We start from the raw sequence: 14,019 nt of genomic DNA, 5'->3' as shown, positions 1-14,019 counted from the left end.
GAGGAAGTAGGCAAAAATAAACTTAATTTTAGGGGGCTGGTGGACAAATAAGGGGAAATTATCCCTGGTTTGTGACAGGAAATGTATCTTAGTGTGGTCAGCCATTTTGCAGGAGAAGTTATAAATGAAGGCATGTTCCACTTATTTTGGTGCTTACACAGGCTTGTGGATAAACTTAGTTCAGGGACCTTTAGGAAAGAGAAACACCTATTTCAAGTTTGATCACTGGCAAGGCAGAGGGTAAGAAATATCAGTTATGAACAATTAATCAATGTCATTCTTCACAACTGTGCTATTTCCCCTTTCACATTTTTCTTCTATAAACTTAAGTTTAATAAGTTCTTTAAAATGTCATTTGGACTTTGATTTTGATTGAACTGGTTGTGTAGATTAATTTGAAGGTAATTGACTCCTTATAAAACTAAGATTTCCCAACACCACCAGTATAGCTCTCTATGTAGTTCATGATTTCTTTAATTACAGTTTATAGTTTTCTCCTTGACAAATTACTGCATTTCAACAATGGAAGATTGTTCCTAGTTTTATTCTTAAATTTCAAACAATTTTTGTATATTAAAATCAGATTTTCCGGTCCGTCGCCACCTACTCCGGACACAGAACATCCAGTCATGGATAAAAACGAGCTGGTACAGAAGGCCAAACTGGCTGAGCAGGCTGAGCGATATGATGACATGGCAGCCTGCATGAAGTCTGTAACTGAGCAAGGAGCTGAATTATCCAATGAGGAGAGGAATCTTCTTTCAGTTGCTTATAAAAATGTTGTAGGAGCCCGTAGGTCATCTTGGAGGGTCGTCTCCAGTATTGAGCAAAAGACGGAAGGTGCTGAGAAAAAACAGCAGATGGCTCGAGAATACAGAGAGAAAATAGAGACCGAGCTAAGAGATATCTGCAATGATGTACTGTCTCTTTTGGAAAAGTTCTTGATCCCCAATGCTTCACAAGCAGAGAGCAAAGTCTTCTATTTGAAAATGAAAGGAGACTACTACCGCTACTTGGCTGAGGTTGCGGCTGGTGATGACAAGAAAGGGATTGTGGATCAGTCACAGCAAGCATACCAAGAAGCTTTTGAAATCAGCAAAAAGGAAATGCAACCAACACATCCTATCAGACTGGGTCTGGCCCTTAACTTCTCTGTGTTCTATTATGAGATTCTGAACTCCCCTGAGAAAGCCTGCTCTCTTGCAAAGACAGCATTTGATGAAGCCATTGCTGAACTTGATACATTAAGTGAAGAGTCATACAAAGACAGCACGCTAATAATGCAGTTACTGAGAGATAATTTGACATTGTGGACATCGGATACCCAAGGAGACGAAGCTGAAGCAGGAGAAGGAGGGGAAAATTAACCGGCCTTCCAACTTTTGTCTGCCTCATTCTAAAATTTACACAGTAGACCATTTGTCATCCATGCTGTCCCACAAATAGTTTTTTGTTTACGATTTATGACAGGTTTATGTTACTCCTATTTGAATTTCTATATTTCCCATGTGGTTTTTATGTTTAATATTAGGGGAGTAGAGCCAGTTAACATTTAGGGAGTTATCTGTTTTCATCTTGAGGTGGCCAATATGGGGATGTGGAATTTTTATACAAGTTATAAATGTTTGGCATAGTACTTTTGGTACATTGTGGCTTCACAAGGGCCAGTGTTAAAACTGCTTCCATGTCTAAGCAAAGAAAACTGCCTGTATATTGGTATGTCCTGGTGGGGAATAAAAGGGATAATTGGTTCCAGTCACTGGTGGTGTTGTGGGTACTTCTTAGGTTTGGAGCACTTACACAGCTGTAGCAGAAATGGATATCCCGTGGATATCGCATGTTAAACCATGTGTTATCTGTGGAATACTCAGACGCAGTGTGCACACTGTTGACTGCAGCTACAGGAGTGTTCCTTTAGTTGTGACCCAATTTACTCTGGATAAGGGCAGAAACGGTTCACATTCCATTATTTGTAAAGTTACCTGCTGTTTGCTTTCATTATTTTTGCTACACTCATTTTATTTGTATGTAAATGTTTTAGGCAACCTAAGAACAAATGTACAAGTAAAGATGCAGTAAAAATGAATTGCTTGATATTCATCACTTCATGTATATCAAGCACAGCAGTAAAACAAAAACCCATGTATTTAACTTTTTTTAGTTTTTTTTTTTTTGCTTTTGTGATTTTTTTTTTTTTTTTTTTTTGATACTTGCCTAACATGCATGTGCTGTAAAAAATAGTTAACAGGGAAATAACTTGAGATGATGGCTAGCTTTGTTTAATGTCTTATGAGATTTTCATGAACAATCCAAGCATAATTGTTAAGAACACGTGTATTAAGTTCATGTAAGTGGAATAAAAGTTTTATGAATGGACTTTTCAACTACTTTCTCTACAGCTTTTCATGTAAATTAGTCTTTTGGTTCTGAAACTTCTCTAAAGAAAATTGTACATTTTTGGAAATTTATTCCTTATTCCCTCTTGGCAGCTAATGGGCTTTTACCAAGTTTGAATACAAAGTTTATCATAACAGTAAAATACTACTAAGATAACTACTACTGTTCCCAACCATGTCCTGTACTCCCCCCTCCCCCTGAAAATTTTTTTCAGAGACGGGGAGTTGATTGAAAAAAGTAATGTTCCATTTAAAATTTTGGTATATGGCATTTTCTAACTTAGGAAGCCACAATGTTCTTGGCCCATCATGACATTGGGTAGCATTAACTGTAAGTTTCGTGCTTCCAAATCACTTTTGTTTTTAAGAATTTCTTGATATTCTTAATAGCCTGCCTTCAATTTTGATCCTTTCTTCTATTTGTCAGGTGCACAGGATTACCTTTTTTAGCCTCTGTCTTGTCACCAACCATTCCTACTTGGTGGCCATGTACTTGGGTAAAAGGCCGCATGATCTTTCTGGCTCCACTCGATGTCTAAGGACACCCTGCTTCCTTTGCTTGCATCCCACAGACTATTTCCCTCTTCCTGTTCACTGCAGCGAATCTCTCCTGAGTTGATGAGATTGTGTTATCTCCCTATACACCCTACCTATCCTGAATGGTCTGTCATTGTCTTTGCCTTTAAATTCCTTCCCCTTCCTCTCTTTAAATAATGATGGGGCTAAGTAATACCCAAAGCTCACCCTACCAACTATTTCCTCAGTACCTTGCAGAAAACACCAAACAAAAATAACCATTTTAAAAGAGGTGTATTTTTTTTTTCTTCTAGAATGTAAGCTCCTCAAGAGCAGGGACAATGTTTTCTGTATGTTCTATTGTGCCTAGTACACTGTAAATGCTCAATAAATACTGATGATGGGAAAAAAAAAAAAAAAAAAAATCAGATTTTCCCTTGATAGGAAAACCAGTAGACTTTCCATGTTTATCCTGGTATAGATGCAGAACTCTCTATATTTTTCAGGAAACTCTCTGAAGTTTGCTTGGTATACAACTATGCCTTCTGCAAATAGTCTCTACTTTGTATCTTTCTTTCAAGCACTTGTACTTCTCTTTTTTCATCACACTTGTGTGCATTTTGCAGTGAAACAAAGATTTGTGAGACAATTCGATTATCAGTGTTCAAAATATTTTGAGATGAACATTTAACATATGGTCCATGAGGTTTCACCACAATAAATCCTGTTTCCTAACAATGGTAAAAGCTCAATTGCTACTGTGTTTGAAATTGTAATTTAAGAAAATATATCAGATGTTTCATATGCATAAGGAATTTCAAGAAGTTTTGTTGGTAGAGCACAAACAGAATATGTTTGTGCCTCAGAATATGTCATGACTTAGATGGTGATTTTCAGCAACTATATTCTTGCCTTATCAATATTGAAAAAATAATTTTTTATATCAATAATATGAATAAATATTTGTTGAAAAAAATATACCCAAAACACAAAAGACATATGGTTGATTACTACCTTGATCTAGGCTTCCTTAAATAGTTATCACCTATTATCACAAAATTATAATTTGTTCTGGTAAACATAGAATCTATGTTTTAATCTGGAAAGTTATATAAGATTTCCTGCAAATATTCAAATATTAATAATATTACTTTTAGAATTATGAAGTATTTTACTGAAAAATCACCCAACAATCTGACCTCTCTTTATAGTGTACATGAAAATTGTTCCATGTCAATATAGGTAGAAATTATTGTCTTTGGATTCAGGGGCCAGTATTCTCTAAAACTGAGATGACTTTTCATTTTGCTATAATTTATTAATGGTTCATTTGAGTAGTTTGTGTTTTCTTCTTAAAATGCTGCAATGAACAAATCTTCTCCATGAGCTCCCTAGTTTAGAAGTGTTGAGAGCAGAGACTTCCTATTGTCTGATAGACAAAAACGATCTTTTCTAAGATTTCACATCTGTTCTGCTGATTGCTAGAAGCTGGTATTCTCAGAGATCTGGAAACCAGAAGTTTGTGAGTAGAGGACACTGGGAACCACATACTGCAACTTCCTATAAATGGAAATCTGAGACCAAGAGGAATTGAACTTGTGGCCTTGGGCCTCCAGGAATCCAGAAGCATAATTCAGGAATCTAAGGCTTGATCCTTGAGGATGTTGAGAACCCAAGAAATAGTTCTGCTCCTGGCGGAAATGAAACACATATGTTCTTAGATGTGAACACATGAAACTGAGAAGTGGAAGTCAGTCTGTCTGTCCAGTCGCTCAGTCATGTCCGACTCTTTGTGACCCCATGAACTGCAGCATGCCAGGCCTCCCTGTCAATCACCAACTCCTGGAGTTCACCCAAACCCATGTCCATCGAGTCGCTGATGCCATCCAACCATCTCATCCTCTGTCGTCCCCTTCTCCTCCTGCCCTCAATCTTTCCCAGAATCAGGGTCTTTTCAAATGAGTCAACTCTCCGAATCAGGTACCAAAGTATTGGAGTTTCAGCCTCAACATCAGTCCTTCCAATGAACACCCAGGACTTATCTCCTTTAGGATGGACTGGTTGGATCTCCTTGCAGTCCAAGGGACTCTCAAGAGTCTTCTCCAACACCACAGTTCAAAAGCATCAATTCTTCGGCACTCAGCTTTCTTTACAATCCAACTCTCACATCCATACATGACCACTGGAAAAACCATAGCCTTGCGTAGACAGACCTTTGTTGACAAAGTAATGTCTCTCTTTTGTAATATGCTGTCTAGGTTGGTCATACTTTACTTCCAAGGAGTAAGTATCTTTTAATTTCATGGCTGCAATCACCATACACAGTGATTTAGGAGCCTACAAAAAAATAAAGTCAGCCACTGTTTACACAGTTTCCCCATCTATTTGACAAGAAGTGATGGGGCCAGATGCCATGATCTTAGTTTTCTGAATGTTGAGCTTTAAGCCAACTTTTTCACTCTCCTCTTTCAGTTTCATCAAGAGGCTCTTTAGTTCTTCTTCACTTTCTGCCATAAGGGTGGTGTCATCTGCATATCTGAGGTTATTGAAGTTTCTCCTGGCAATCTTGATTCCATCTTGTGCTTCCTCCAGCCCAGCGTTTCTCATGATGTACTCTGCATATAAGTTAAATAAGCAAGGTGACAATATGCAGCCTTGACATACTCCTTTTCCTATTTGGAACCAGTCTGTTGTTTCATGTCCAGTTCTAACTGTCGCTTCCTGACCTGCATAAAGGTTTCTCAAGAGGCAGGTCAGGTGGTCTGGTATTCCCGTCTCTTTCAGAATTTTCCACAAGACCCCTATATATGCTGTCTATAAGAGACCCACCTCAAACAATGGACACATATAGACTGAAAGTGAAAGGTTGGAAAAAAATATTTCACGCAGAGACCAAAAGAAAGCAGGAGTCGCAATACTCATATCAGATAAAATAGACTTTAAAATAAAGGCTGTGAAAAGAGACAGAGAAGGACACTACATAATGATCAAAGGAACAATCCAAGAATAAGATATAACAATTATAAATATATATGCACCTAAGATAGGAACACCACAATATGTAAGGCAAATGCTAACAAGAATGAAAGGAGGAATTAACAATAACACAATAATAGTGGGAGACTTTAATACCCCACTCACACCTATGGATAGATCAGAAAATTAACAGAAAATTAACAGGTAAACAGAAAATTATCAAGGAAACACAAACTTTAAATGAAACAATGGACCAGCTAGAACTAATTGATATCTATAGGACATTTCACCGCTAAACCATCAATTTCACCTTTTTCTCAAGTGCACATGGAACCTTCTCCAGAATAGATCACATCCTGTGCCATAAATCTAGCCTCGGTAAATTCAAAAAAATTGAAATCATTCCAAGCATCTTTTGTGACCACAATGCAGTAATATTAGATCTCAATTACAGGAAAAAACTATTAAAAAATTCCAACATATGGAGGCTAAATAACACGCTTCTGAATAACCAATAAATCACAGAAGAAATCAGAAAAGAAATCAAAATATGCATAGAAACTAATGAAAATGAAAACGCAACAACCCAAAACCTATGGGACACTGTAAAAGCAGTGCTAAGGGCAAGGTTCATAGCAATACAGGCTTACCTCAAGAAAGAAGAAAAAAGTCAAATAAATAACCTCACTCCACACCTAAAGTGACTAGAGAAGGAAGAAACGAAGAACCGCAGGGTTAGTAGAAGGAAAGAAAGCTTAAAAATTAGGGCAGAAATAAATGCAAAAGAAACAAAAGAGACCATAACAAATATCAACAAAGCTAAAAGCTGGTTTTTTGAAAAGGTAAATAAAATTGACAAACCGTTAGCCAGACACATCAAGAAACAAAGGGAGAAGAACCAAATCAACAAAATTAGAAATGAAAATGGAGAAGTCACAACAGACAACACTGAAATACAAAGGATCATAAGAGATTACTACCAGCAGCTGTATGCCAATGAAATGGACAACTTGGAAGAAATGGACAAATTTTAGAAAAGTATAACTTTCCAAAACTGAACCAGGAAGAAGTAGAAGATCTTAACAGACTCATCAGAAGCATGGAAATCAAAACTGTAATCAGAAATCTTCCAGAAAACAAAAGCCCAGGACCAGATGGCTTCATAGTTGAATTCTACCAAAAATTTGGAGAAGAGCTAACACTTGTATTACTCAAACTCTTCCAGAAAATTGCAGAAGAAGCAAACTTCCAAACTCATTCTATGAGGCCACCATCACCCTAATTCCAAAACCAGACAAACATGCCAAAAAAAAAAAAAAAAAAAAAGAAGAAAGAAAACTAGAGGCCAATATCACTGATGAACATAGATGCAAAAATCCTTAACAAAATTTCTAGCAAACAGAGTCCAGCAACATATTAAAAATCATACATTATGACCAAGTAGGCTTTATCCCAAGAATGCAAAGATTCTTTAATATCCACAAGTCATTCAATGTAATACAACACATTAACAAATTGAAAGATAAAAACCATATGATTATCTCAATAGATGCAGAAAAAGCCTTTGACAAAATTCAACATCCATTTATGGTAAGAACTCTCCAGAAAGCAGGAATAGAATGGACATACCTCAACTTAATAAAAGGTATATATGACAAACCCACAGCAAACATTATCCTCAATGCTGAAAACCTGAAAGCATTTCCCTTAAAGTCAGGAAGAAGACAAGGGTGCCCACTCTCACCACTACTATTCAACATAGTGTTGGAAGTTTTGGCCACAGCAATCAGAGCAATCAGAGAGGAAAAAGAAATAAAAGGAATCCAGATAGGAAAAGAAGTAAAACTCTCACTGTTTGCAGATGACATGATCCTCTACATAGAAAACCCTAAAGACTTTACCAGAAAATTACTAGAGCTAATCAATGAATACAGTAATGTTGCAGGATATAAAATTAACACACAGAAATCCCTTGCATTCCTATACACTAACAATGAGAAAACATAAAGAGAAATTAAGGAAACAATACCATTCACCATTGAAACAAAAAGAATAAAATACTTAGGAGTATATCTACCTAAAGAAACAAAAGATGTATACATAGAAAACTATAAAACACTGATGAAAGAAATCAAAGAGGACACCAACAGATGGAGAAATATACCGTGTTCATGGATTGGAAGAATCAATATTGTGAAAGTGACTATACTACCCAAAGCAATCTATAGATTCAGTGCAACCCCTGTCAAGCTACCAACGGTATTTTTCACAGAACTAGAACAAATAATTTCACAATTTGTATGGAAATACAAAAAAACCTCGAATAGCCAATGCAATCTTGAGAAAGAAGAATGCAACTGGAGGAATCAACCTGCCTGACCTCAGGCTCTACTACAAAGCCACAGTCATCAATACAGTATGGTACTGGCACAAAGACAGAAATATAGATCAATGGAACAGAATAGAAAGCCCAGAGATGAATCCACTTACTTACGGACACCTTATCTTTGACAAATGAGGCAAGGATATACAATGGGAAAAAGACAACATCTTTAACAAGTGATGCTGGGAAAACTGGTCAACCACTTGTAAAAGAATGGAACTAGAACACTTTCTAACACCATACACAAAAATAAACTCAAAATGGTAAAGATCTAAATGTAAGACCAGAAACTATAAAACTCCTACAGGAGAACATAGGCAAAACACTCTCCGACATAAATCACAACAAGATCTTCTATGACCCGCCTCCCAAATATTGGAAATAAAAGCAAAAATAAACACATGGGACCTAATGAAACTTAAAAGCTTTTGCACAACAAAGGAAACTATATGCAAGGTGAAAAGACAGCCCTCAGAATGGGAGAAAATAATAGCAAACATAGCAACAGACAGAGGATTAATCTCAAAAATATGCAAGAAACTCCTGCAGCTCAATTCCAGAAAAATAAATGACCCATTCAAAAAATTGGCCAAAGAACTAAACAGACATTTCTCCAAAGAAGACAGACAGATGGCTAATAAACACATGAAAAGATGCTCAACATCACTCATTATCAGAGAAGTGCAAATCAAAACCACAATGAAGTACCATTACACGCCAGTCAGGATGGCTGCTATCCAAAAATATACAAGCAATAAATGTTGGAGAAGTGTGGAGAAAAGGGAACCTTCTTACACTGTTGGTGGGAATGCAAACTAGTACAGCCACTATGAAGAACAGTGTGGAGATTCCTTAAAAAACTGGAAATAGAACTGCCATATGACCCAGCAATCCCACTTCTGGGCATACACACTGAGGAAACCAGATCTGAAAGAGACACGTGCACCCCAATGTTCATCGCAGCACTGTTTATAATAGCCAAGACCTGAAAGCAACCTAGATGCCCATCAGCAGACCAATGGATAAGGAAGCTATGGTATGTATACACAATGGAATATTACTCAGCCATTAAAAAGAATTCATTTGAATCAGTTCTAATGAGATGGATGAAACTGGAGCCCATTATACAGAGTGAAGTAAGCCAGAAAGATAAAGACCAATACAGTATACTAACGCATATATATGGAATTTGAAAAGATGGTAACGATAACCCTATATGCAAGACAGCAAGAGAGACAGGGATGTATAAAACAGACTTTTTGACTCTGTGGGAGAAGGCGAGGGTGGGATGTTCTGAGAGAACAGCACTGAAACAAGTATACTATCAAGGGTGAAACAAATCACCAGCCCATTTTGGATGCATGAGACAAGTGCTCAGGGCTGGTGCAATGGGAAGACCCAGAGGGATGGGATGGAGAGGGAGGTGGCAGGGGGAATTGGGATGGGGAACACATGTAGATCCATGGCTGATTCATGTCAATGTATGGCAAAATCCACGACAATATTGTAAAGTAATTAGCCTCCAACTAAAACACACACACACACACACACACACACACACACACACACACACATACACACACACAAACAAACCAAAAACAACTGCAGAGGACACAAGCACTCTCAGTCTGTCACGTGACGTTCTAAAACTTCACCGTGGCTCTAAAGATTTGGAAGTCCTAGAGAGGGCAATCTGAAAAGAAAAAGAAATAAAAGGATTTCAAATCAGGAAAGAAGAAGTAAAACTGTTTGTAGATGACATGGAAACTGTTTGTAGATGTTTGTAGATGACTGTAGATACATAGAAAGTCCTAAAGATGCTACCAAAAATTTACTAGAGCTCATCAATGAATTCAGAAAAGTTGTAGGATACAAAACTAATACACAAAAATCTGTTGCATTTCTATACACTAACAATGAAAGATCAGAAAGAGAATTTAAAAAACAACCTCATTTACCATCACATCAAAAAGAGTAAGACATTTCAAAATAAATCTACCTAAGGAGATAAAAGACCTGAACTCCAAAAACTATAAAACACTGGTGAAAGAAATTGAAGATGATGCAAACAGGTGGAAAGGTATACCATGTTCTTTGATTGGAGAATCAATATTGTCAAAATGACTATACTACCAAAGCAATCAACATATTCAATGCAGTACCTGTCATACTGCCAATGGCATTTTCTACAGGTCTATAACAAAGAAAAATTTTAATTTGTATGGAGACACAAATGGCCATGAATAGCTAAAGCAATCTTGAGAAAGAAAAATAGACCTGGAGAAATCAGGTTCCCTGACTTCATACTGTACTGCAAAGCTACAGTCATCAAAACAGTATGGTACTGGTACAAAAACAGAAATAAATATCAAGAGCACAGAAAAGAATCTCAGAAATAAACATACACACCTGTAACCAATTAATCTACAACAAAGAAGGCAATATTATACAATAGAGCAAAGACAGTATCTTCAATAAACGTTCCTGTGAAAACTGGACAGCCACACATAAAAAATGAAATTTAGAACACTCCTTAACACCATGCACAAAAATAAACACAAAATGGATTAAAGACCTAAATGTAAGATCTGATACTATAAAACTTTTAGAGGAAAACATAGGTAGAACACTCTCTAACCCAAATAACAGCAATAACTTTTTCTGTCTCCCTGAGTAATGAAAATTAAAAAAAAAATAAACAAAAGGTACCAAATTAAATTGAAGACATTTCACATAGTAAAGGAAACCACAAAGTAAATTAAAAGACAACCCGCAGAATGGGAGAAAATATTGCATATGAAGTGACAAACAAAGGATTAGTCTCCAAAATTTATAGTCCATGTGACTTAATATGCAAACAACCAACCAAGTAAAAAAATGAGAATATCTAAATAGACATTTTCCCATAGAAAATGAAAACTACAATGAGATATCACCTCACATCAGTCAGAATGGCAATCATAAAAAAATCTATAAATAATAAATTCTGGAGACGATTGAAGAAAATGGAACTCTTCTACACTGTTGGTGGGAATGTAGATTGTTATGGCCACTATGGAGAATAGTATGGAGGTTCCTTAAAAAACTAAAAATAGAACTACCATAAGATCCCACAATCCCACTCTTGGGCATATACCCAGAGAAAAACATGCTTTAAAAGGATACATGGTGGTCCTTGGCTAAGAGGAGACTCTGCCTTGGGCCCGCCGGTGTAATAAACTGCACTCCGCTATCTGCATTGTCCTTCTGAGTGAGTTTGTTTCCTGGAAAGCGTGGCTATAACATTTGGTGCGTTGGCCGGGAAACTCCTCACTTTGAGGAGACAGGTCTCATTTGAGGCCACCCCGAGGCTTTGTAGCTTGAATCTCCTAGAGGGGGGAAGGCGACTCGCCCCTCTGGAAGGATTCTGCTTCTCAACGCCCGGACCTTTCACGTCAGCAGGTAGTGGACAGCAGCAGGGGAACTGAGTGCTCAGGTGAGGAGGAACCCATCCAGCAGGGTGGAAGAGGGGGCCTGATCACCCCCCTGGGAGGGACTAGAAGGAGCCTGGAAGAGGCAGGCGGCGATTGCTTGGTACACAGGTCGACGAGCGTGCTAGGGTTTAGGAAGGAAATTTGTGAAGGTCATTTAGGAGGTGTGTCCACGCCGTCTCAGGGAAAATTATTACCAAGCTATTGCCAGGGGATTCTTAGGATAGGAAACTGGTCCTTGTATGCTCGTATTCTGCCCTCCCCCAGGAGGTGTCCTGTCTGCTGTGAAATTCTTGACCCCCTCGGAATTGTTGGGCTGGAAGGAGGGGGATACAGAAGTGGGTATGAATTGGCTTTTCCGGAGATGGCCTGGGACATGAGATATTTAACCCATCTGTGTTTTCATCCGCACCTGATCAAGCCCACCAAGGCAGAATGGACTTTAAGGGAGAAACAGTCTCGGACCATGTGATGTTCTGGTTCAGCTATGCTGACTGGCAGGTGAAGACACGCTGATCCCCTTTCTCCCTCTGGGATCTGGCAGGTAAGGCTCTTCTCACCCCAGTTAAGAAGGAGGCAAAATGGCAATTTAAGTGTCACTGAGTGGAAATATCAGAAGTACATAGGGTACTGAGAACTTCGTAGACAGAACGAAAAGGAAAAGTAGAAGAAGGTCTGAGAAGGTAAGCAAGATGGGGGAAAGTGAATCTAAGGCAACTGTATTGGAGTGCATGATTAAAAATTTAAAGAAGGGATTAGGAGGAGAAAATGGGGTGAAGATGAAGCCTAACTGCCTCCACATACTCTGTGAGGTCGAATGGCCCCCTATGGGAGCAGGATGGCCACCAGAGAACACCGTGAACTTAAAAATAGTGGAAGCAATCTATACAGTAGTCACAGGAGAGCCAGGACACCTGGATCTATATCCATCTATTGACTCATGGCTAGGGTTAGCTTGAGACCCTCCTACTTGGACAAGGTTCTGTATCCAGAAGGGAAAGGGAAAAATATTAATGGCACAAAAATTGACTGATGATAAAAAAGAAAATTCTACAGGATTTGGACGGGGATGACCTGACCCCTCCCCCATGCTGGATAATGACACGCCTGCCTCCCAGTGCTTCACCAGGACTGGAGGCCGCCTTAATGCCTGATCCAGGGCCAGGTGAAGTTTCTGCAACAGCCACTGCTCCTCTGCCAGCTTTCCCGGAGTTCATAGAGCCGCCATTTGGGCAGGCTCCAATCCCGGTGACAGAAGCCTCTGGCCAACACTTCCAGGATCCGGCTCCACCCGAACCGCCCAAGCTATACCCGCCTCTCCCGGTGAGTACTGACAAGAGGGGGAGGGAGACGTTGGAATTAAGCAGGGACCGCGCCCTGCCAGAGAGCTGGAGGGAACGAAAGAGAACAAATAAGAGACTTACAGTGCAAGCTGCTGCTCTGGGAAAGTCTATCTCGGGCCCTCCATAAAACCTCATCTGCCCCAGGGACAGGACAGTCCTTCAGCCGGTCCAAAGGGAGGCCCTGGGCCCATTACAGCCAAACCAGTGTGCCCGGTGCCGAGCTTTTGGCCACTGGAAGAAGAAGAAGCTCCCGCAGTTGTGGGGCTTGCTGACCTGGAAATTAACTAGGGCTGCCAGGGCTCAGAGATATCAGGTCCCTGAGAGCCCATGGTAACCGTAAAAGTGGGGGACTAAAACACTGACTTCGTGGTGGATACAGGAGAACTGTCGGTAGTAACAAAACCTGTGGCACCTCTGTCCACAAGACTACCGCTGTAACTGGGGTATCGGGAGAAGAGATGATTAAATCGTTTTGCCAGCCCAGAAAATGTCAGATGGGGGGGAGGGCACCAAGTGATTCATGAATTCCTCTACATTCCTGAGTGCCCAGTACCCCTGTTGGGAAGAGACTTGTTCTCCAAACTAGGAGCACAAGTGACTTTCTCCCCTGAGGAGAGGCCCACCTTCTGGACGGACTCTATGACTTATTTGCCCTCTCTCTCAATACCAACGCAAGATGAGTGGAGGTTGCATGAGCCTCTGAAGGCAGAACCGGGTGGGCCAGAAGAACATGAGGGAGCTAACTCAATTATTCCCTGAGGTCTGGGTGGAAGACAACCCCCTCCCCCCCCCCCCAGGCTGGCTAAACATCATGCCCCAGTGATAATGGAACTCAAACCAGGTACCATCCCGGTTAGAGGGTGCCAGTACCTGCTACGGATGGAGGCCTGAACCGGCATATTGCCCTACATCAATAGATTGAAACAAGCAGGCAT

The 14,019-nt window shown here is 39.5% G+C and overlaps 1 protein-coding gene across 1 annotated transcript; it reads left to right on the top strand.

Moving 5' to 3' along the window:
- Positions 1-577: 577 nt before the first annotated feature.
- Positions 578-2,384, top strand: LOC133061811 (14-3-3 protein zeta/delta). Its single transcript, XM_061150025.1, has one exon. It carries the CDS (start codon positions 630-632, stop codon positions 1,365-1,367), a length of 738 nt encoding a protein of 245 aa, XP_061006008.1. The 5' UTR covers positions 578-629; the 3' UTR covers positions 1,368-2,384.
- The last annotated feature ends 11,635 nt before the right edge of the window (positions 2,385-14,019 follow it).

Source organism: Dama dama, chromosome 9, assembly GCF_033118175.1.
Source record: "Dama dama isolate Ldn47 chromosome 9, ASM3311817v1, whole genome shotgun sequence".
Taxonomy (NCBI): Eukaryota; Metazoa; Chordata; class Mammalia; order Artiodactyla; family Cervidae; genus Dama; species Dama dama.
This window is presented reverse-complemented; position numbering and strand designations above follow the sequence as displayed.